This window comes from Phocoena sinus, chromosome 3 (assembly GCF_008692025.1).
Source record: "Phocoena sinus isolate mPhoSin1 chromosome 3, mPhoSin1.pri, whole genome shotgun sequence".
Taxonomy (NCBI): domain Eukaryota; kingdom Metazoa; phylum Chordata; class Mammalia; order Artiodactyla; family Phocoenidae; genus Phocoena; species Phocoena sinus.
This window is the reverse complement of record NC_045765.1, coordinates 2578743-2600241: the sequence shown is the minus strand read 5'-3', so window position 1 is coordinate 2600241 and position 21499 is coordinate 2578743. Positions and strand designations below refer to the sequence as shown.

General features: G+C 53.9%; 1 protein-coding gene across 3 annotated transcripts; it reads left to right on the top strand.

Annotated features, from left to right (window-relative positions):
- The first annotated feature begins 3975 nt into the window (after positions 1–3975).
- On the top strand, positions 3976–20805 carry GNA15 (G protein subunit alpha 15). Of its 3 annotated transcripts, none has more exons than XM_032626674.1 (8): positions 4067–4502; positions 12238–12422; positions 13760–13831; positions 14035–14189; positions 14814–14942; positions 17327–17456; positions 18672–18825; positions 19834–20805. In XM_032626674.1, exons 1-8 carry the CDS (start codon positions 4358–4360, stop codon positions 20058–20060), a joined length of 1197 nt encoding a protein of 398 aa, XP_032482565.1. In that variant the 5' UTR covers positions 4067–4357; the 3' UTR covers positions 20061–20805. The 3 variants fall into 3 exon arrangements, with proteins under 3 accessions (XP_032482566.1, XP_032482565.1, XP_032482564.1); XM_032626673.1 differs by lacking the exon at positions 13760–13831 and adding an exon at positions 12572–12667 and having other exon boundaries at positions 4070–4502; XM_032626675.1 differs by lacking the exon at positions 13760–13831 and having other exon boundaries at positions 3976–4502.
- Positions 20806–21499: the final 694 nt, after the last annotated feature.

Genomic DNA, 21499 nt, shown 5'->3' with positions numbered 1-21499 from the left:
CCTTTTGGCTGCGGTGAATCATGGTTTTGTGAACTTGGGTGGGAAAGACCCTCTGGAGAACCTGCTTTCGGTATGGATATACTCGCAGAAGTGGAATCAAATCCGTGATTCATCAGTTAATAAAGGGAGGGGATGGACATTTGTACCCCAGCCTTGGGCCAGCCCTGGTGGGGGCGGGGGCATGACCTTGGGTATGGCCAAGGGCAGTGGCCAGGGAATGACCCAGCTGTGGCCTCCCATCAGCTGAGGACTGTGAGGTACTGTAAAACCATGTAGACATCCTATTCCTCATTAAACAGAAAGGGCATTTCTCATACCAAAGGAACAGCAAGGAGATCGTCATTTCTGAATAAAGGAGAGACTTTTGGATGGGATAAATTTAGGTCCATAAAAAACTCATCAGAGAGAATTCCCTGGTGGTCCAGTGGTTAAGAATCCGGGCTTCCACTACAGGGGGCACGGGTTCGATCCCTGATCGCGGAACGAAGATTCTGCAGGCCCGGTGGCACGGGCAAAAATTTAAAAAACAAACAAAAAAACCTTACCAGAGCTACTGGGGTTGTAAATTGGTACACGCACTTTGGCAAAAGAGAGTTAATATCTGGGAAATACCTTGTAACCCAGCATTTCCACAGTTGGGTTTTTTTTTTTTTTAATGAATTTATTTATTTTTGGCTGCATTGGGTCTTCATTGCTGCCTGCGGGCTTTCTCTAGTTGTGGCGAGCTGGGGCTACTCTTGGATGCGGTGCGCGGGCTTCTCATTGCGATGGCTTCTCTTGTTGTGGAGCATGGGCTCTACATGCACAGGCTTCAGTAGTTGTGGCACGTGGGTTCAGTAGTTGTGGCTCACGGGCTCTAGAGCGCAGGCTCAGTAGTTGTGGCTCACGGGCTTAGTTGCTCTGCAACACGTGGGATCTTCCGGGACCAGGGCTCGAACCCTTGTCCCCTGCATTGGCAGGCAGATTCTTAACCAGTGCGCCACCAGGGAAGCCCCCCTCAGGCATTTCTGATGGGCGTGCAAAATGGGAAAGCCACACCAGAAAAGCATTCAGCCGTTTCTTACAAAGTTACACGTACAAGTACCTTATGACCCAACCATCCCGCTTCTAGAAATATCCTAGAGAAATGAGCAGGGATGATGACTATAATGCATGCTTACAGCAGCACTGTCCGTGATCACCCCCAAACTGGGAGCGACCCAAATGGCCTTCTACGGGTGAACAGATAAAGGGTGACGAACCCACACAACAGAAAACTACCCAAGAGTCCAAAGGAGAGGGCTCCTGACATGCCTCACTGCATAGGCGGATCTCAGATGCTAAGTGAAAGAAGCCAGTCTCAAAAATTACACAGTGTATGATTCCATGTATATGACAGTCTCAAAAAGATTCAAAAAACCATAGCAACAAAGACCAGATCGGTCTTCCCTGGTGGCGCAGTGGTTGAGAGTCCGTCTGCCGTTGCAGGGGACGTGGGTTCATGCCCCGGTCCGGGAGGATCCCACATGCCGCGGAGCGGCTGGGCCTGTGAGCCATGGCCGCTGGGCCTGCGCGTCTGGAGCCTGTGCTCCGCAACGGGAGAGGCCGCAACAGTGAGAGGCCCGCGTACCGCAAAAAAAAAAAAAAAAAAAAAGCAGATCGATGGTTTCCAGGGGTGAGGGCTCAGGTGAGGGTCTGGCTATAAAGAGGTACCTGGAGGGGGTTCTTCAGGTGACAGACCATATTCTGTCAACTGTTTTAGCCATAATTTACATGACTGTGTACATTTGTTAAAACACAAAACCGTACACCAAAGGAAGCACCTACCAAGCCATGTAAATTGAAAAAACAAAAAGCAAAATAAATCTTGTTACCAAAAATACCCCCCAAACACAGAAATACCATAGAAGTTGGTGCAGTACCGACTGCCCAGCAGGAGGAAGGGAGTCTTGTTGGAACGGGTATCTGGGAACCCTCTTGGGGCTGACGATACCCTGAATCTTGGCCTGGGTGGGGATCACGTGGGTATCAGTTTCACAGGAAATTATTAGGTTATATGTTCATGTTTTATGTGTTTTGTGTGTGTGTGTGTGTGTGTGTGTGTGTGTGTGTGTGTGTGTTTTAATTTTTAGTTCCCTGACCAGGGATGGAACCCACGCCCTCTGCAGTGGAAGGGTGGAGTCTTAACCACTGGACTGCAAGAGAAGTCTGTGTGTGTATTTTTTTTTAATATACGTTTTTTGGCTGCACCGGCTCTTAGTTGCAGCATGCAGGATCTAGTTCCCCAATCACAGATGGAACCTGGGCCCCCTGCATGGGGAGCGTGGAGTCTTACCCACTGGACCATCAGGGAAGTCCGTGTGTGTGTATTTTTTAAACACACACACAGCTCACCCTGTTATTCCCGAATGAACTAATAGGTGACAGGTGTCCCGCCAGGATGGCACCTCATCTGGAGAGGAAGCAGCTCCTCGCCTGTTTGGGGAAGTGGAAAGATTTGTTGTGAGGCTGAAGAAATTCACAGAGTATGGGCCCCAGAGGAGGGGGAATCAAGGCGCCTGTTTTTATTTTAAGTCAGCGGGATGCCGCCCTGGCCCTGTGTGATGGGTTAGGGGCCTGGTGTCCTTTGGGAAACAGCGGGGTGGCCCCAGGTGCTCCCGGCCTTGCCCTGCCATCCACCCTCCAGTCTGTGACTCAGCCTGGCCTCTGGGTTTTGCCAAGCTGGTTACCTCCGTTCTGCTTCTGTGTGGCCCAGATTATTATTGCTGCTTTTCTTCACCTTCCCCGGTAGTGGGAAGTCACCCAGGCCTCAGGCCCCGGGGAGCACCCCCTCCTCACGGCCATCCGGTTGGGGGTGGGAACGGGGTTGAACAGGGCAGTGCCTGCCAGGACCCAGTGACCCAACGGGGCCCCTATCGAACTTCCCATCTGCTGGTCGTTATGAATCAACAGCGAAGAAAACCGCATTGGTGCCAGCTGGGGCGTGGCACAGGCAGACAGTTGCGGCTGTGTGACCTCAGGCACAGCACGCACCCTTTCTGAGCCTCACCAGTGCCTGTGGGAGGGGCCCGGGGTCTCCCGGATTCTGTGTACCTCTGGGGGGGAGGGGTGTTTGGGAACTTTCTAGAGCTTTCTAGAACCTCTCAAAGAGCATTCTGTCCCCAAACACAGCAAAGAGCTGCTGGATTGGAGACATTCTGTGGGGACGCAGCTACACAGCCACCCCTGTGTCCCCTCCTGCTTCTAAGGTCCTGAGGGCTGAGTCGTCAGGGAACGGGGGCCTCATGGCCTCGCTGGGATGCGGGCTTGACTCCCAAGGTCCCCCTATGTCCAGGCTGCTTGTCCAACTTCTCCTCCCAAATGCCTGTCTTCTCAGAGTGACCTTCCTTGACCCCCTGTTTCAAGCCACACATGAGCCCCCACCCCAATCTCCCATCCCCCTTCCCAGCTTTATTTTCCTCTCACAATTTATGGCCATCTGATAGGCTTAGATATACATATATTTAAGGTATTTCTTTATCTGTCTGTCTAGAGCATAAGGTAGGGAGATCGGGTTTTTTGTCATTTGGGTCCCTGCTGTGCGTAGAATGCCTGGCACACAGTAGGCGCCGCATAAATGTTTGCAAGAAGAATGAATGGCCCGGTTCCAAAGTCCCAAAGCTGCCAGCTCTGCAGTTGAGACTGAGGCCCCACGGGTGGGAGAGGCTCCCCGGGGGTTGTCACTGCCTGGCTGTGCCTCTATGTCCCCATCTGTGCAGCGGGAATGGCAAGGAACTTGGGGTGCTGTCCGCATGACCAACCCCCACCCCGTCAAACACAAAAGCGCTTAAAACAGTAAGTGACGCTGGGCCCTGGCTGTGCTTTTAAAAAAGACCTTGTGGGGTATTCTGATGACTGCTTCTAATTGGCCCAGAGGAGGGGCAGAGGTGGGTGGCCGGGGCCGGGCGTCAGAGGCCCAGGAGGACAGGGTCCACCCCTTCTCCAGAATGAGGAAGGAGGCCCAGCGCAGACCCAGACTGCAGACGCCGGGCCTTTCCTCCCCGCCCCGCCCTCCCCCGGGGCGCCCACCTCACCTCTCGCTCTACTGCCGTCAACCTGTCGGGCCGGGCCGGGCAGGTCTGGGGGTGGGCGGGGAGCCCTAAGCCGGCATCTCCTCTCCTTCTCCACCCCTGACCCGCCGCGCAGGCCTCGCCGAGCTGGGCCGCCGGGTGCCCAAGGCCGGGAAGCCGGGGGTCCCAGGGGGGGCGACCCCCACGACGAGGGAGACTCTTGCCGCCGGCTGTCAGAAGCCCACCCCGGAGCGGCCGGCCAGGGTGCCTCCCGGGGGGAGGGGGCGGGGGCGGGGGCGATGCCGCCTGGTGCCCGCTGAGGCCCCACCATGGCCCGCTCGCTGACCTGGCGCTGCTGCCCCTGGTGCCTGACCGAGGACGAGAAGTCGGCGGCCCGGATCGACCAGGAAATCAACAAGATCCTCCTGGAGCAGAAGAAGCGGGACCGAGGGGAGCTGAAGCTGCTGCTGTTGGGTGAGTCCGCGGCCACCCCGGGCGGGACAGCCTGGGAGCCCACTTTCAGGATAAGTCGACTGAGGCCCGGTTCCTAGTCCCAAGGGGTGAGCTGTGGGCCCGTCCCGCGGTCCGGCCATCTCCTGGGCATCTGCAGGAGCAGAGGCGGTTTGGGCCGGCGGCCTGGCTTCTGTCGGGCAGGCCCCGCCTGCCCCACCGGTTCCGCGTCACAGGAAGGGAATGAGCCGCGCAGCCCGGGGAGCTCCAGCCTCGCCCTCCGAGACCCTCCCGTCCCTCTGGAGCGCTGGGTCTGTTCTGGTGGTTTATCAGCACGAGTCGTGTGGGCAGAGAGAGCATTGCCACGTGCCTCTGATTGATTGACTGGTCGGTTCATTCATTCAAGACGTACTGCGTAATTCGTGGGGGCACAGCGGCAGAGGAGATGGGGTGTGTCCCTGCCTCTGGGGACCTCAGCTTCCGGTGGGGGAGACAGATGTTAAGTCCCCAAACTAATAAGCAGGTAAAATAATTTCCAGCAGCACGAAGAACAGGAGGAAAATAGAACAGGGTGAGGGAGTGGGGGTGACTTGGGTGTGGTGGATTGGAAGCCTCTGAGACCTCATGTCTTCTTGTCCACGTGTGTCCACTCCCCCAGCCACCTTGCCCTGTGTATGACCCTGCTGGCCTAAGCCCAGGGATGCCAGCCTTGGAGGGTCTCCTGGGACTGCCTGAGCCCTGAGCGAGGGCCGGGGAAGTGTTCCAAAGTCCCATCTGCCTGTCCTGGGGCAAAGAGCCTGGTCATCTGGATGGCCGTCCCCTCTCTTCTCTTGCTCAGTGGCAAGGGGCAGCCCTGAGGGGTGGAGAGAGAGGAGAGGGTGGGGGCATGGGACCCCAGTGAAGCTGTCTGAGCCTGGAAGGTTTTAATTAAGAATTTAATTTCATAGCTATCTCTATTCATTTTCTGTAATAGCTAGGCTAGTACATATATGTTATTTACTAGCTTTTAATAAATAGGGCTATTCCTTCTCGAGTGAGCTTTGGTTATTGGTATCTTCCAAAGAATGTGTCCATTTCTTCAAAGTTGTCAAATGTATAGGCATAAAGTTGTTTATAACATTCCCTTGTCATCCTTTCATGTCTGTGGGATTTGTAGTGATGTCTCCTTTTTCATTCTTTGTCTTTGCTCCATTTTTCTTGACCTGTTGGGCTAGGGGTTTGGCAGTGTTAGTGATACTTCCTTGCACATCTCAGGTTTTCTTTAACCACACCTCAGGACCTTTGCACTTGCCATTCTCCCTGCCAAGGGCTCTCAGCATCCCCCAAGCCTTTGCATGGCTGGTGCTCTCACTCCTTTCACTCAAGACAGGTCTCAGCTCAAGTGTCACTTCCTCAGAGAAGTCTTCCCTGATTTCCCGGGCTTCAAAGTCAGCCCCATCTTTCTTTCTCGCCTGATTTTTCTTCATACCACTCACTCGCTGACGCTCTCTCTCAGGTATTTTCTTGTTTCCTTGTTTATTGTCCGTCTCTCCAGTTACACAGCAAGCAACACAGAGGTGAGGACCATGTCCATCTTACTCACTCCTGTGTCCCCAGCATCTATTTCAGGAGTACGGTGACCTGACGTAGAGCAGATACCCGATGCATGATTTATCAATGAGTGAATGAATGAATGAATGAATCCTGTTTCAGGGATGATTTTCCCCAGAGCTGTACCATATCTTCCTGGAGCTGGGAAAGTCCCTTGCCCCACTGACCACGGCACAGCCAGTCCCAAATCAGGAAGCCACTTCTGCTGGTAGGGGTGGGAGAGGGGAGAGGGGAGGTTGTCCACATGCCCAAGCACAGATGGTGGCCCTATGGACAGCCCGCTGGACTGTGATTTCAACACCCCTATCCAAGCCCTGAGAGCTGCTTCCACACCTGCCCTCCTTAAAAACAGGAATTGAATCCAAAAGTTGTTTTGTTTTTTTGTTTTTTCTGGGAGGTGGCAGACCCTTTGGAGGAAGAAGGCCAAGGGGCTGGGGGGTCTGTCCCTGACAGGAAGTAGTCACCACGTTGAGGAGGGGGAAAACTCAGAATAAGGCAATTAAAGGAGCCAGCTCTGTCCATACTATGTGAGGTAGGAACCACTCCAGACGGGGAAACCGAGGCCCAGAGAGGTGAAGCGACCTGCCCAAGGTCACACAACCAGGATCGGAACCTAGAATTCTGGTTCCACAGTCCACACGCTTGACTGCCCTGTGAACGTGCCTCTACAGAAGCCCAATGACAGATGGGGAAACTGAGGCCCAGGGCGGCGGCAGGATGGGTCTGGGGTCTGCAGCCAGTTTTGAGGCAGAGCTGGGCAAAGAAGATGAGCTGTCTGCTCTCAGGCAGCTCCCTGTGTCCCAGTGGCCCAGTTTCCTGGGGGAGGGTGGCGGGGCTGGGACTGCCATCACCCATGGAAGGAGCTGCACAGTGTCTCGCGATGCCTGGGGCTTGGCACGGCTCCTGGCCTCTGCAAGTTTCTACTTCCTCACCCACTCCCAGAATGAAGCAATCACTTCCCGTCTGGCTGCGAGGACGCACCAGGTGGCAACAGCTCTCCCCGCAGCTCCCAGTCCCATTTGGGGGGCTTGCTGAACCACATAAGGAGAGGGAACAGAGAGACTCCTGATTCCTCAGTGGCTCCAGGACAGTCACAGCCGCAAAGGTGGAGTTTTTCAGACTTCAGGTTGTGAGCCACTTGTGAGTCACAAAACCCAAGCTGTGGGTGGCAACCAGGATATTTTTTTTTTCTTTAATGAAACAGAAGAGGAAAAAAAAAAAAAGAAATCGGTGCATCTCAACAAAATTAACTGTTGCGGACTTCCCTGGTGGTGCAGTGGTTAAGTATCCTCCTGCCAATGCAGGGGACACAGGTTTGAGTCCTGGTCCAGGAAGGTCCCACGTGCCGTGGAGCAACTAAGCCCGTGCGCCACAACTACTGAGCCCACGTGCCACAACTACTGAGCCTGCGCTCTAGAGCCTGTGAGCCACAACTCCTGAGCTCATGTGCCACAACTACTGAAGCCAGCGTGCCCAGAGCCTATGCTCTGCAACAAGAGAAGCCACCGCGATGAGAAGCCCGCGCACCACAATGAAGAGTAGCCCCCGCTCGCTGCAACTAGAGAAAGCCTGCACGCGGCAACGAAGACCCAACGCACCCAAAAATTAATAAATAAATAAAAATTAAGTTTCTTGGTGAGATCTTTCTTTGTTCTCCACACTTTTGGGGGCAACCCAGAGGACGGTCAAAGGGTGCAGCCCCCTGCCGTAGGTCTCACCGCCGTCTTGGCAGCACCCAGAGGAGCCGACGAGCTTCCGAGCGTCCGTAGAAACATCACATGAACTGATACTTTGATGAAGGTGAAGGATCCACAAGGGCTTGTGTTTACTCCTCTGCTTTTCCAGTAGCTGGTGTGACCCTGGGAAGTCACTTCACCTCTCTGAGCCCCCACGTCTCCACTGCGAATGGGAAAACAGTGGGAATCTTAGTGACGATAATTCAGGCAGTGCCTGGGGAACTTCCCGGAATGATTATTAAAAAGCCCGTAAGCTCTGGACTCAGAACCGGGTTTGAGTCCCAGTTTGGCCACCCACCAGCTGCATGACCCAACCGATCTGGGACTCAGTTGCCCCACGCGAAATGTGGAGCCAAGAGCCATTCCTCTTGTGAGCTCGGGCAAGCTGGTGCGTGTGGACCCCCCGTCACCCTAGGAGGACAGGGGGGCTTACGGTACCTCTTCCACCTCCAAATAGCAGAAGCTCCGGACACCAGCCCATCTCCCAGGTTTCCCAGTGGGAGGCGAGGCTGTGGGTTTATCTCACTGCCTGTGGTAGTCAGAGGTTCTACTGCAGGAATATTTATTGAGTTTGATGTATCCCCGTCCTGAAATCCAAGGAATCTGAGACACATGTGGCTTCTTACTGAAGCATTTCAGATTGTGGAACTCTGGGGCGTTTTTTGTTTGTTGTTGGTTTGTTTGCAGGAAACTTTTTATTTCGGAATCATTTTCGAAGGACAGAAATGTGGCAAGGATAGTCCGGAGAGTTCCCGTCTCCTCCTAAACAGCTTCCTCTCGTGGTGACATCTTACATAAGTGCCGTGTGATCATCACAGCTGAGATATTAATGTGGGAACAGTACCATTACATTTCTGTTAACTAAACTCCAGATTTAGATTTCACTGGTTTTTCCACCACGGCCCCTTTTCTGTTCCAGACTCCAATGCAGCATCTCACATGGCATTTGAGGGTTTTTTTAATTTTAATAAGTTTATTTATTTTATTTTTGGCTGCGTTGGGTCTTCGTTGCTGCATGCAGGCTTTCTCTAGTTGTGGCAAGCGGGGGCTACTCTTCATTGAGGTGCACGGGCTTCTCATTGCGGTGGCTTCTCTTGTTGCAGAGCAGGGGCTCTAGGTGCATGGGCTTCAGTAGTTGTGGCACGCAGGCTCAGTAGTTGTGGTGCACGGGCTTAGTTGCTCCACGGCCTGTGGGATCTTCCCGGACCCGGGCTCGAACCCATGTCCCATACATTGGCAGGCGGATTCTTAACCACTGCACCACCAGGGAAGCCCTTGAAGGTTTTTTTTTCCCCTTTCTTAACTTTTCATTTTGAAATACTTTCAGAGTTATAAAAAAGTTGCACCGGATTCTTCTGCAAATGTTAACATTTTATCACATGCCCTTTATCCCATCCCACCCTGCTCTCTCTCTCTCTCTCTCTCTATATATATATATATATATATATGTATACACACACATTATATATAAGTATATGTGTATATACTTATAATTTACATAATGCATAGCTATAGTTTATTTGTTATACATTTATATATTATATTTAATACATACGTATTCATTTTTATCAGAACCGTTTGCGAGTAAAGTTGCAGCCCTGACACCTTTTCCCCCCCAGGTACTTCAGTGGGTTTACGTCCCACTAAAAAGCAAAGACCCCCCCAGGGCAATGGTGAGCAGGTGTCACCATCACGTCCCGCTGGCATTCCCAGTTTCTCCATGAATGTCCTTTAGGGCCATAGAAAAGTGACTCTTTTCCTTGGATCTCGAGTGCAGCGGTGTCGCTGGGTCCTGCCCTCGCTGCCTTCAGAATTGCTGGGAGTGGGAGGGGACGAGAGCCCCCCCAGGGGCGGTACAACAGAGTTCTACCCCATCCTCTGCTGCTTCCTACACTCCCCGCCTCCTCCCTGCTGTGTTTCCTCTGCTCCTTGTTCCTCTTTCTGGCTCCAGCCAGGGCACCCCTTCCCTTTTTGCTGCTGCTCCCAGTTCCTCCTGCACGAGTCCCCTTCCCCACCCCTGGAGGGACGCCCACACCAGTGTCCCCCAGGAGCCGACAGGGTGACAAGGTGTTGGAGGTGGTTCCCGACCCCACACCTCCCGCCTGGCTATCATGCCCATTTCACAGACGAGAAAACAGACAGGGAGATATCAGGGCTCAGACAGCAGGGAGCCAGGCCTTGCTCTTTGAGCTTCCAAAGGTTCTAGTGTTACTATCCCAGACCCATGACCGGCTTTTTGACGTGCGACCCTGCACTCAGAAGGGCCCTGTGGTTTCATCCAGCACTTGGCCCTGGAGATTCTGTAGGTGAGCCTGCAAGGACCCCCTCCCCACTCTGGTCCATCAGCAAGGTCGTGTGTATTCTGTCTCCCAAATATCTTGTGCATATGTCCTCTTCTCTCTAGCTCCACGCGGCCACCTGGGTCCAGCCTGGACCAGAACAGTCCCATCTGGCTGGGTTCACCCCTCCCCAACCTGCCCTCCCCTCAGTAGTCAGGGGCCACCTGTGAGCCCCTGAGTCAGGCCCCACCCCTCCTCTACCCACAGCCCACAAGGCCCTGCATGACCTGCCCTGTCCCCTCCCTGCCCTCCCCCTCCCCCTCTCCCCCTTGATCACTCTGCCCCAGACACACAGGCCTCCTGGCTGTTCCTCCAACATGCCAGGCATGGTCCTGCCCCAGGACCTTTGCATGTGCTGTGCCTGCTGTTGGGAATGCTATTCCCCCTTCTCTTCTAATGAATTCTATCATCTGCCAGCTCTCAGATGAGATGTCACCTCCTCAGTGAAGCCCTCCTAGATTACCCAGCCTAACTCAAAGCCCCCTTCTCCTTAGAACCCCTTCCACAATCATAATTTCACCTCCTCCCTCTCTCCCCCTCGCTCACTCAGCTCAAAGCACACAGGCCTCCTCGCTATTCCTCCAACACACCAGGCCTGGTCCTGCCCCAGGGCCTTTGCACGTGCTGTGTCCACTGCCTGGTGCTCCCTCCTCCAGATCTTGGCATGAGAGCAACCTTCCCAGTCTTCAGATCTCAATGCCAATGTCACCTCCACTGAGAAGCCTTCTGTGACACTTAGCTGTAGTAGTCACTTAATCACTCTTTATCTATTTATCTTATTGTATTTCCTTCACAAAACTTTCTCTTCCTGAAATTATTATAGCGAATAATAATAACAGTAATTATAATCATGGTAAAGACTACTATTGCTAATAATAGTGGACAGGAATGTAGCTCTTACTATGTCAAAGCACACTCTAGGCCAGGGGTCCACAGACTTTTTCTGTAAAGGGCCAGATGGTAAATCTTTTCAGCTTTGCAAGCCAGAGGGTCTCTGACTACTCAATACTGCAGCTGTCCCGAGAAACCAACCCTAGATAATTTGTATACAACAAGGCGCGGCCATGTGCCAATAAAACTTTATTGACCAACCCTGAAACCTGAATTTCATGTCATTTTCAGGTGTCACCAAAAAGGAATCTTTGGATTCCCTTCAGCCATTAAAAAATGCAAAAACTGTAACCATTACAAAAATGTAAAAACTGTAAGGGTGAAAAGAATTAGAAATATAAAAACCATGCAAACTGTAAAAATTTGCTGGCCATGCAAGAACAGGCAGCTGTCAGGAATTCCTTGGTGGTCCAGTGGTAGGACTCAGCACTTTCACCGCAGGGGACCCCGGTTCCATCCCGGGTCGGGGAACTTAGATCCCACAAGCCGCGTGGTGTGGCAAAAAAACAAAAACAAAAACACAAAACCCCAAAATTAAAAATAAAAACAGCGGCCGGCAGGCCGTGGTTTGCTGCCCCTCCTGGGACAAACTTTTTTTTTTTTTTTTTTTTTTTTCTTCTTTCCTTGCGGTATGCGGGCCTCTCACTATTGTGGCCTTTCCCGTTTCGGAGCACAGGCTCCGGACACACAGGCTCAGCGACCATGGCTCACGGGCCCAGCCGCTCCGCGGGATGTGGGATCCTCCCAGACGGGGGCACGAACCCGCGTCCCCTGCATCGGCAGGCGGACTCTCAACCACTGCGCCACCAGGGAAGCCCCAGGGACAAACTTTTAATGAGCTAGTTTACCCCTCACGTCCACCCAGCAAACCACGTTTCACAGGTGGGGAAACCGAGACATAGAGCCATGAAGCTGCTTGCCCAGGATCACAGAGCGGGGATTTGAGCCTTAGCGGCGGGAGGTGGCGGGTGGTGGGAGCCCCGGGGGGCTGAGCTGACCGCAGAGTCATCTCCCCAGGCCCTGGCGAGAGCGGGAAGAGCGGGTGGTGGGAGCCCCGAGGGGCTGAGCTGACCGCGGAGTCATCTCCCCAGGCCCGGGCGAGAGCGGGAAGAGCGGGTGGTGGGAGCCCCGGGGGGCTGAGCTGACCGCGGCGGGTGGTGGGAGCCCCGGGGGGCTGAGCTGACCGCGGAGTCATCTCCCCAGGCCCGGGCGAGAGCGGGAAGAGCACATTCATCAAGCAGATGCGCATCATCCACGGGGCGGGCTACTCGGAGGAGGAACGCAAGAGCTTCCGCAGCCTGGTCTACCAGAACATCTTCGTGTCCATGCAGACCATGATTGAGGCTATGGAACGGCTGCAGATCCCCTTCAGCTGGCCCGAGAGCAAGGTGAGCCTCCCGGGTCTCACCGCATGGGCGCCACACTGGGAGGGGTTTCCTTAGGACTCCGGGGTGGGACCGTGTCCCTTCAGATCCCCTAAGTCCTTGTTGAGAACCACCTCCTCCAAGGTTTCCTGGGATCCTCTTCTGCATTCCAGGCAGCTCAGCACCAGCGGGTCCCCCCCACCGACCTCGCAGGTTCCCCGTGGACCCCCAGGGCTCAGCCATCTCTCCCTTGGACCCCACGGTGCCTGGTAGGAGTCCTGAGTCAGTAGGCGTTTTGTTCTAGAAATATTAGTACGGTGGACTGGTTCCTGAGCCCTGCCCTACCATGCTGGGGGGAGGGGTGCTATGCAGCCTGTGCGTCACATCACCCTTCTCTTTAAAATTTTTATTTTATTGTGTGAAGAACACTCAACCTGAAATCTATTCTCTTAGCAAATTTTAAGCGCACGATGCGGTATCAGTAACTGCAGACACAACGTCATCAGGGAGAGCTCTAGAATGTATTCCGCTTGCCTAGGGGAAACTTTATTCATAGCAACCCCAGCTCCCTTCCCCTAGCCCATTCTACTCTCTGTGTCCATGAACTTGCCTCTTCCAGATGCCTCATATAAGTGGGATCGTGCAGGATCTGTCCTTCTGTGACTGTGTTATTTCACTTAATATGGTGTCTTCAAGGTTCATCCACATTGTCCCCTGTTGCAGAATTTCCTTCTTTTTAAAGGCTGAATAGTATTCGAGATATATCTATCTTTATCCATTCAACCATCGATGGACATTTAGGTTCTTTCCACATCTTGGCTGCTGTAAATAACACTGCAGTGAACCTGGGTGTACAGATTATCTTTTCAAGATCCCAGTTTCAATTCTTTTGGATAAATACCCAGGAGTGGAATTGCTGAATCACAGAGTAGCTCTATTTTTAAAAATTATTTATTTATTTGCCATGTCACATGGCTTGTGAGATCTTAGTTCCCCGACCGGAGATGGAACCCAGACCCTCAGCAGTGAAAGCGTGGAGTCCTAACCACCGGACCGCCAGGGAATTCCCAGTGGCTCTATTTTTAATTTTGGTGGGAACCTCCATACTGTTTTCCACAATGGCTGTACCAGATTGCATCGCCCCAGCAGTGCATGAGGGTTCCAACCCACAAGACCTCAGGACTGGTTCTTTCTGAGGCCTCTCTCCTTGGCTCGTAGATGGCTGTCTTCTCCCTGTGTCCTCACGTGGTCATCGTTCTGTGTGTGTCTGTGTCCCAATCTCCTCTTCTTACAAGGACACCAGTCACATTGGATTAGCGCCACCCTCATGACCTCATTGTGACTTCATTACCTCTGTAAAGACCCTATCTTCAGACATGAACAACAGGAGTGCCTGCTTCCGGTGCAAAGAAAGGAGGACAGAGAGAGAAGAGGTTACTGCCCCAGGCAGGGTCACCCAGAACTGACTCTCCCTGCACGCAAGCAAGCCCCTGCTGGCCCCTCGCGCCGCGGTGCGCTCTACCTGTGCCCACCCTTTGTGGATGGACGCCGGCACGAAAGGGGGTGGAGACGTCAGGAGGGCAACCCGCCCCGCCCGGCTGCTCTGACCCGCCCCTGTCCGTCTGTCCCTCCCCAGCACCGGGCCAACCTGATCATGAGCCAGGACCCCTACAGGGTGACCACCTTCGAGAAGCACTACGCCGTGGCCATGCAGTGGCTGTGGAGGGACTCCGGCATCCGCGCCTGCTACGAGCGCCGGCGCGATTTCCACCTGCTCGACTCGGCAGTGTAGTGAGTCTGCGGTCCGCGGGGACGGGCGCGGGGTCGGGGTGCCGAGCGCGAGGCAGTGCCAAGGCGGAGCCAGAGGAGACCCAGTCCCAGGGATTGGAGCCGGCAGAGGGGCCTCAGGCTGGCCAGCTCCCACCGCTGGGAATGCTGTAGGTGGTCTTGCCCCGGGGGGGAAGGCCGTCCCTGGGGAGCCGCTGCTCCCCAGGTGACACAGCTCCTGGGGTGCACTGTTCATGGGGTGACATCATTCCTGGGGTGACATCGTTTCTGGGGTGACGCTGTTCATCATCATGCCGTGAAGCTGTCCTGGGTACGATGCTGGGTGTCTAGTGCTCCAAGCTATCACTGTTCTTGGGGCAGTGACACACCTGGGGTGACAGTTTTCCCAGGGTGACGCCCGCGCCAGTGAGACTGTCCTTGGGGGTCACGCTGCTGAGGGTGAAGCTGCTTCTCCCGATGCTCCCATGGCCTTGGGCTGTGCTCCTGAGCCACCTGGGACCCCAGAGATCCTGGCCCTGCCCTGGGGGCTCTCTTTCCCCCAGCAAGGTCCTCACCAGGCCCTGGGTGGTGGGCCTGAGAAGCAAAGGGAGGTTTCAAGGCCAAGACTCAGGGCTTCTGGCTCTACAGCTACCTGTCAAATCTGGACCGCATCACGGAGGAGGGCTACATCCCTACCTCGCAGGACGTGCTCCGCAGCCGCATGCCCACCACCGGCATCAACGAGTACTGCTTCTCCGTGCAGAAAACCAACCTGCGGTGAGCGCATAGCCTGGTGGGTGGAGAAGGCTCCTGCTGGAGGGGCAAAGGAACTGGGGCACTGAGGGATGAGTAGGAGTTGCCTAGTCCCAGCCCCCAAAGGGGCTGCCAGGCTGAAGGAGGCAAGGCTGGACACAGACACCTCCAGCCCCTCCATGGAATCAGGACTGGGACCTGGGGGAGCCAAAACTGAGCCCCCAGAGCTCTGGGAGGGTACATCTTCCTGGAGGAGGGGACATTGTTATTAGGGCATTGAAGAATGAATAGGAGTTCACTGGAGCTAGGAGGTGATGGGAAGGAAGAGACAGAGACTGTGCAGTCAGGGCTAGACCAGAGGGATTGATTTGGGGCTGGGGAAGCTCACCCTTTGAGCTTCCCCAGCCCCAAATGAGGGTTGAAGCTGGAAGTCAGGAGACCCAGGAGAAGGCAGGAGCCATGGTTCAGGCAGAAAGAGTTGGGAAGTGCCCGGGAAGTGGCCTTGGGGATGGAAATGAGGGGTCAGTGCGAGAATGCTTTCTGATGTAGAATGGGCAGGACTAGATGAGCATGGGATTTAGGGCAGAGAGTCAAAAGTGACTCCCTATGGGTTTCCCATCAAGGTGACAGAGTAGATGGTGGAGCCACAGTGGTGGTGGCAGGATAGGAGGTGTTACAATAGATGATGAACTCATTTGGGGCAGGTTGGGTCTGAGGGGTCTGGGGCATCTGGGAGGTGGCTGGGCGCACACAGGCCTGAGCTGGAAGCCAGAGGTGTGGGTGGCCAGTGCAGCAAAGGATGGTCCATGCAGAGTCATGGTCAGTGTCAAAGGCCAAGGAGAGGTCAGGAAGAATGCAGTGAGAGAAGCGACTTCTGGGAGTGGCCTTTAGAGAATCCTCAGTGACCTTAGTGGCCTTTAGAGAATCTTCAGTGACCTTAGGCAGGGACCTGTGGAGGGTGCAGGGTGATGCTTGAGACCCTTCAGTGTCCAACCCACCCTTGTTGATCCCTTGTTTCCCCGAACACCCCCTCCCCCAGCCCCATGTTGTTCTGGCCTCTGCCATAGTCCTTAGCAGGAACGTTCATAATTTATCTGTTTGCATTGGGTCTCCTCCACTATATGGAGAGACCCTCAAAGTTAGGGGCTGAGTTTGCTTCACTGGTGATGATCAGCTGAAGGTCAGAGTGGAAGTCTGGAAATGTGAGTGGATGGTTGGAAAGATGGATGGATGGATGGGTGGGTGGATGCATGGATGGATGCATGGATGGGTAGGTGGGTGGATAGATGGATCAATGGATGGGTATATGGGTGGGTGGGTGTGTGTATGTATGAATGGATAAATGGATAGATAGATAGACAGATGGATGGATTGATGGGTGGGTATGTGGACGTATGGGCAAATAGATGGGTGGGTGGGTGATTGGTTGGATGGATGAATAGATGGATGGATGAGTTGGTAAAAGTTTAGGAGTAAAAGTAGTGGTTGGGGAAGTTCAGAAGTAAGGCTGGGCTGAGGAGGGGAATTATCAGATGGGGAAACTTGAGTCTGTTCTTAGGCCAAAGGTGAGGGCTCAGAGGAAACTGAGACTCCGAGCTGAGAGGCTGGCAAGTAGCATACCCCACACCTATCTCAGCCATCGGAGCCCCAGTCTCAACCGCTGCATCACACACCCCGCTCTGGATACGGGGTTTGAGGGAATCTGAGGATCATGAGAGAGGCTGCTTTCAGGAATCAGGAGCTGCAGGCATCAGCCTGGATTTTCCTCCGGTACAGCAGGGCAAGTCTCTTCTTGCTCTGAGGCTTCTGGCGTTTCCTTCCAGCTGCCTGAGTAATGGTCCCATCCCTGGGGAAATGACACAGGGCTTGTTATCAGTAACCCACGTTTCTTAGAAGAGAGAACAGAAAGGCAGGAGGGCCCAGGCTTTTGCTGTGGTGTGTCGGGGGGTGGAGGCGAACCCTTTCCCTGGGCCACACACAGAGGGGATGGCATTTGCCCATCTGTGTGGCCACTGGACACTCCCACGGTCAGCTAGAACACAGCTGATGGGAAACTGAGTTCTGGAGACGATCTGCAATTTCCCTCTTGTCACCCAGCCAGAACCAGGGCAGAGTGAGGGCAACCAGCTGTCTTCTACCATGGGGTAGAAATCAGGCAGCCCAGTGTAGCAGAAGCTCTAGAAAGTGCCCTCTCTCCCTATGCCTCAGTTTCCTCATCCATAAAATGGGCATAATAGCGATACTTGCTCCCTGGGGTGAAATGCTGTAACACACAAGGTGGCTGGCATCTATTCTTGTTGCTATTAATATTGCTCATGGCATGTCCCAGCCATGACTGGGGTCTGGGACCCCTCGTCATGGGGCTCCCGATTAGGCCTGAACTCTGAAAGGGAGTTTTTCCCGGTAAGGATCGTGGACGTCGGGGGCCAAAAGTCAGAACGCAAGAAGTGGATCCACTGCTTCGAGAATGTGATCGCCCTCATCTACCTGGCCTCGCTGAGCGAATACGACCAGTGTCTGGAGGAAAACAACCAAGAGGTGAGGGGCCACGATGGATGCAGGGGCACCATTTCCCCTGCTTTTCTTACCCCCATCTTGGCCCGGGGACCCACAGCTGAGCAGGCACTCTTGAGTGGGTCTTTGTGTGTCTGGCGTGGCTTTGAGCTTCACCGTCCACTCTTTTGTGGTCAGACCATTGAACCCCAACACACAGATCTACAAGCATTTGTGAGGCCAGGACCCTGACACACACACACACACACACACACACACAGAGTCGGACACTCAAGCCTCAAGGCACACACACACCCCTGCACCCCCTGAAGCACAATGTAAGCTATCCTGGGAATGTGGGTCATGGGGACAATGTCCTGCTTTTACTCAGAATTCTTCTCCTTTTCGTGAACTCTTCTCCTAATTAACCCCCGGTGTGAAGGTCGGACACATTATCATCTCTGACATGTGCACTTTTCAGGGTTAAATTTTCCTATAGACAGTTTCGGGATCCAAGGATCAGATGTTATAACTTCGACTTTCAAACTGAATCAGATAGAATCAATTTGAGGTCATTCTGACACAGATCTTGCTCCAGTCCAGCCACACGGGATGTCCTAGTTTGCTAGGGCTGCTGTGAGGAAGTGCCACAAACTGGGAGGTGGTGGGCATGGGGGTGGGGGAGAGCTGAAACAACAGAAGTGTATCGTCTCATAGTCCTGGAGGCCAGAAATCTGTGGTCAGGGTGTCAGTGGGGCTGGTTCCCTGTGAAGGAGAATCTGTTCCGGGCTCTCCCAGCTTCTGGTGGCCACTGGCAATCTTTGGCATCCCTTGGCTTATAGAAACAGCACCCCATTTTACCTCCATCTTCACGTGGCCATCTCCTTGTGTCCTAAGTCCCCTTTTTATAAGGATACCAGACATTGGACTTAGGGCCCACCCTACTCCAGTGTGACCGATTCTTAACTAATTACATCTTCAAAGACCCTATTTCCAAATAAGGTCTCATTCTGAAGTTCCAGGTGGACATGAATTTTGGGGGTGGGGGGGGACACTACCCAAACCAGTACAGGCACAAAACCATCTCGGGCATACATAGGCAGCTGGCCACACCACCCTCAGACCCAGCTGGGTGGGAATTGGGGAGCCTCAAGCTGCTGGATGGGGGGCCGACAGCCCCATCTCTACGTGGGGAGAGGGCTCCTGTTTGGGCCCAGCTGGCCGTCTGGATCAATGACCTGCTTGTGCCCCCCAACCCAGAACCGAATGAAGGAGAGCCTGGCCCTGTTTGGCACCATCCTGGAACTGCCCTGGTTCAAAAGCACTTCCGTCATCCTCTTCCTCAACAAAACCGACATCCTGGAAGAGAAGATCCCCACCTCCCACCTGGCTACCTACTTCCCCAGTTTCCGGGGTGAGTGGTTGTTCTAGAACTTTCTATCCCTTCACTTCCCAAAAGCAGCTCCCAAGAGAGATGCTGGTCCAGGTCCTACCCCAGCCTAGAGCCAGTGGGGTTTCAAATGCAATGGGACAGGCCTGAGTTCCAGACCCATCTTTGTCCTCTGCCCAAGATCTCTGAGTCTCAGCTTCCCCCTCTGTAGAATGGGGATAAACTAACAGAAGCCTTCATACTGGATGCTTAAAACAGCAGAAATTTTTCCCCTCACAGTTCAGTAGGCCAGAAGTCTGAAATCAAGTTGTCAGCAGGGTTGGTTTCTTCTGGAGGCTCCAGGGAAGAATCTGTTCCAGGCCTCTCTCCTAGCTTCTGGTGGTCACCTGCAATCCTTGGCATTCCTTGACTTGTAGATGCATGTCTCTAATCTCTGCCTCTGTCACCACATGACTTTGTCTCCGGTTGTCTCTTGTCTTCTTATAAGGACACCAGTCATTCATTCATATATATATATATATATATATATATGAATATATATATTAATATTCATATATATATATATATGAATGTGAGATGGTGGTGGGGGGAATCGCATGTGTGCCTCACCAGGATGGCCATCCTTCCCCCCTCTCTCTCAGCCTCGGTTTCCCCATTTGCACCTCCCCAGGATGTCTTTCTCTGCAGTTCCAGGCTCCCATCCCCCCAGCTCCAAGCCCAGCCAAGAGAGAAGGTCTCTTTTTAACACAGTTCAGCCCAAAGTCCCAGAGACCAGTGTCATTGGTCCATTCCAGATCATGTGACCTGCATGAACACATACCTGATGCTCTTATTGGCTTGGCCTGAGTCAAGTGACCAGCTAGAGAGGCAAAAGATGGCGGTGGCAGGCAGGAACTTTGGTGGGTGGTCCCTGCAGCCCTGTTGCTGCCCATATCGGGGACAGGGTCTCCAGAGCCCACCTTGGTCCCAGGAGGGAGAGGCTCCCACCTGCCCCGTGAGCCGTGTGCCCTGACTGCCCACCCCTGTCCCCAGGCCCGAAGCAGGACACGGAGGCAGCCAAGAAGTTCATCCTGGACATGTACACTGGCATGTACAACAGCTGCGTGGACGGCACAGATGGGAGCAGGAAGGGCTCGCGCTCCCGCCGCCTCTTCAGCCACTACACGTGTGCTACGGACACACAGAACATCCGCAAGGTCTTCAAGGACGTGCGGGACTCAGTCCTGGCCCGCTACTTGGACGAGATCAACCTGCTGTGACCTAGGCCCAACGCTCCGGACTCAGACCCGCGCGTGGCAGGCGGGACCTGAGGGCGGTGGGGGTGGGGTGGGCCAGCGCTCAGCGAACCCAGGTGCCCCTTGTCACTCCAGCCCCAGGCCCAGGTGGCAGAAGGGCCACGAGTGAGCCGGGGTGGAAGGCCGATCGGCGCCTCCTCCTTTCTCCGCCCCTCAGCAGAACAGCCTCTGTGTCTTCCTTTCCTCGACTCACTGTATCCCCTTGGAGAGGGAGCACAATGGCCTTTTGGGAGGCCGGGGTGCAGGAAAGGGTGAAGAGAGCAGGGGTTCCAGGACTTGGGTGGATGGGGTTCTCTCAGGACCCCCACCTCCAGGTATGTCCCCCCTTGGGCAGGGGTCTGGGACCCTTTTGGGGGTGATGCACCAGCCCCGGGACAGGGGAGTGGTCCTTCATGCCGAGGGACGCGGACTCTGGCGCCCCCTAGCGGAAAGGAGCCGCATCCCAGCCTGAGGTCTGCGTAGCTCAGGGACTTGCGTTTTCTTACGAGAAAGACGCCAGAAAACGCCGCCGTATCAGAGCCTCGTGGTTCGAAGAGTGTTCTGCCCCAGTTTTCAGATGAAGGAAACCGAGGTCTACAGGCATCCCCCGCCCCCACTTCCTTACCAGGCTGGGGGCCGGGCGTGCTGCATCTTACAACCTTCTGTATTTATTACCTCACCTTCTGCGGGGCCCCTTGAAGGGTGGACATTAAAGAAATGACATTCTGGAGATCTTTGATTTCTTAGGGGCGTCCTGTTTTAACAACCAACCCCCTGCCCCGCGCGGTCCCATCTCAGGTCGTCTGTCCCGGGCAGGGTAGCAAGGAAGGAAGAAGTTCTACTTGTGCACCCACTTGTGTAGGGCATGGTACACAGAGCTGTGTGAGACTGTGTGCACTTTGAGCCAGGAAGTGGAGTTCAGCCTCTCTCCCTGGCCCCGGGGACATTTGAGCTGACCTTCTGTTGCTACTCACCCAAAATTCCAGCAGCAGCCACCACCTATCCCTGATGGAGATGATGATGACCCCACTTACTCCAGATCCTGGTCTCCCACCATCCTCAGGGCAGGCCCATGTAGCACGAACCCCATCGCCCCCATTTTACAGATAGGAAAACCGAGGCACAGAGAAACTGAATAATTTGACTAAGGCTAAACACCTGGGTGGTGGCCAAGCCAAGATTCTATTATTCATTCAAGAGGTTTTTTGGTTTTTTTTCTTTTTAAAAAATAAACTTTAATTTTTAGAATAGTCTTAGGTTTATAGAAAAATTGCGAATACAGAGGGTTGCCTTATGAAACCACACCTGATTTCCCGTATTATTAATATATTAATATGGTACTTTTTTTTTTCCATTAATGAACCAATATTGACCCATTATTAACTGAAGTCCAACAAATTTCCTTTTTTCCCCTAATGTCCTTT

Coding starts and splice junctions, on each gene's coding strand:
- GNA15 (XM_032626673.1), top strand. CDS start 4,358: ATGGCCCGCTCGCTGACCTGGCGCTGCTGCCCCTGGTGCCTGACCGAG. Junction 4,503..12,237: donor GCTGAAGCTGCTGCTGTTGG/GTGAGTCCGCGG, acceptor TCATCTCCCCAG/GCCCGGGCGAGAGCGGGAAG. Junction 12,423..12,571: donor TCAGCTGGCCCGAGAGCAAG/GTGAGCCTCCCG, acceptor TCTGCATTCCAG/GCAGCTCAGCACCAGCGGGT.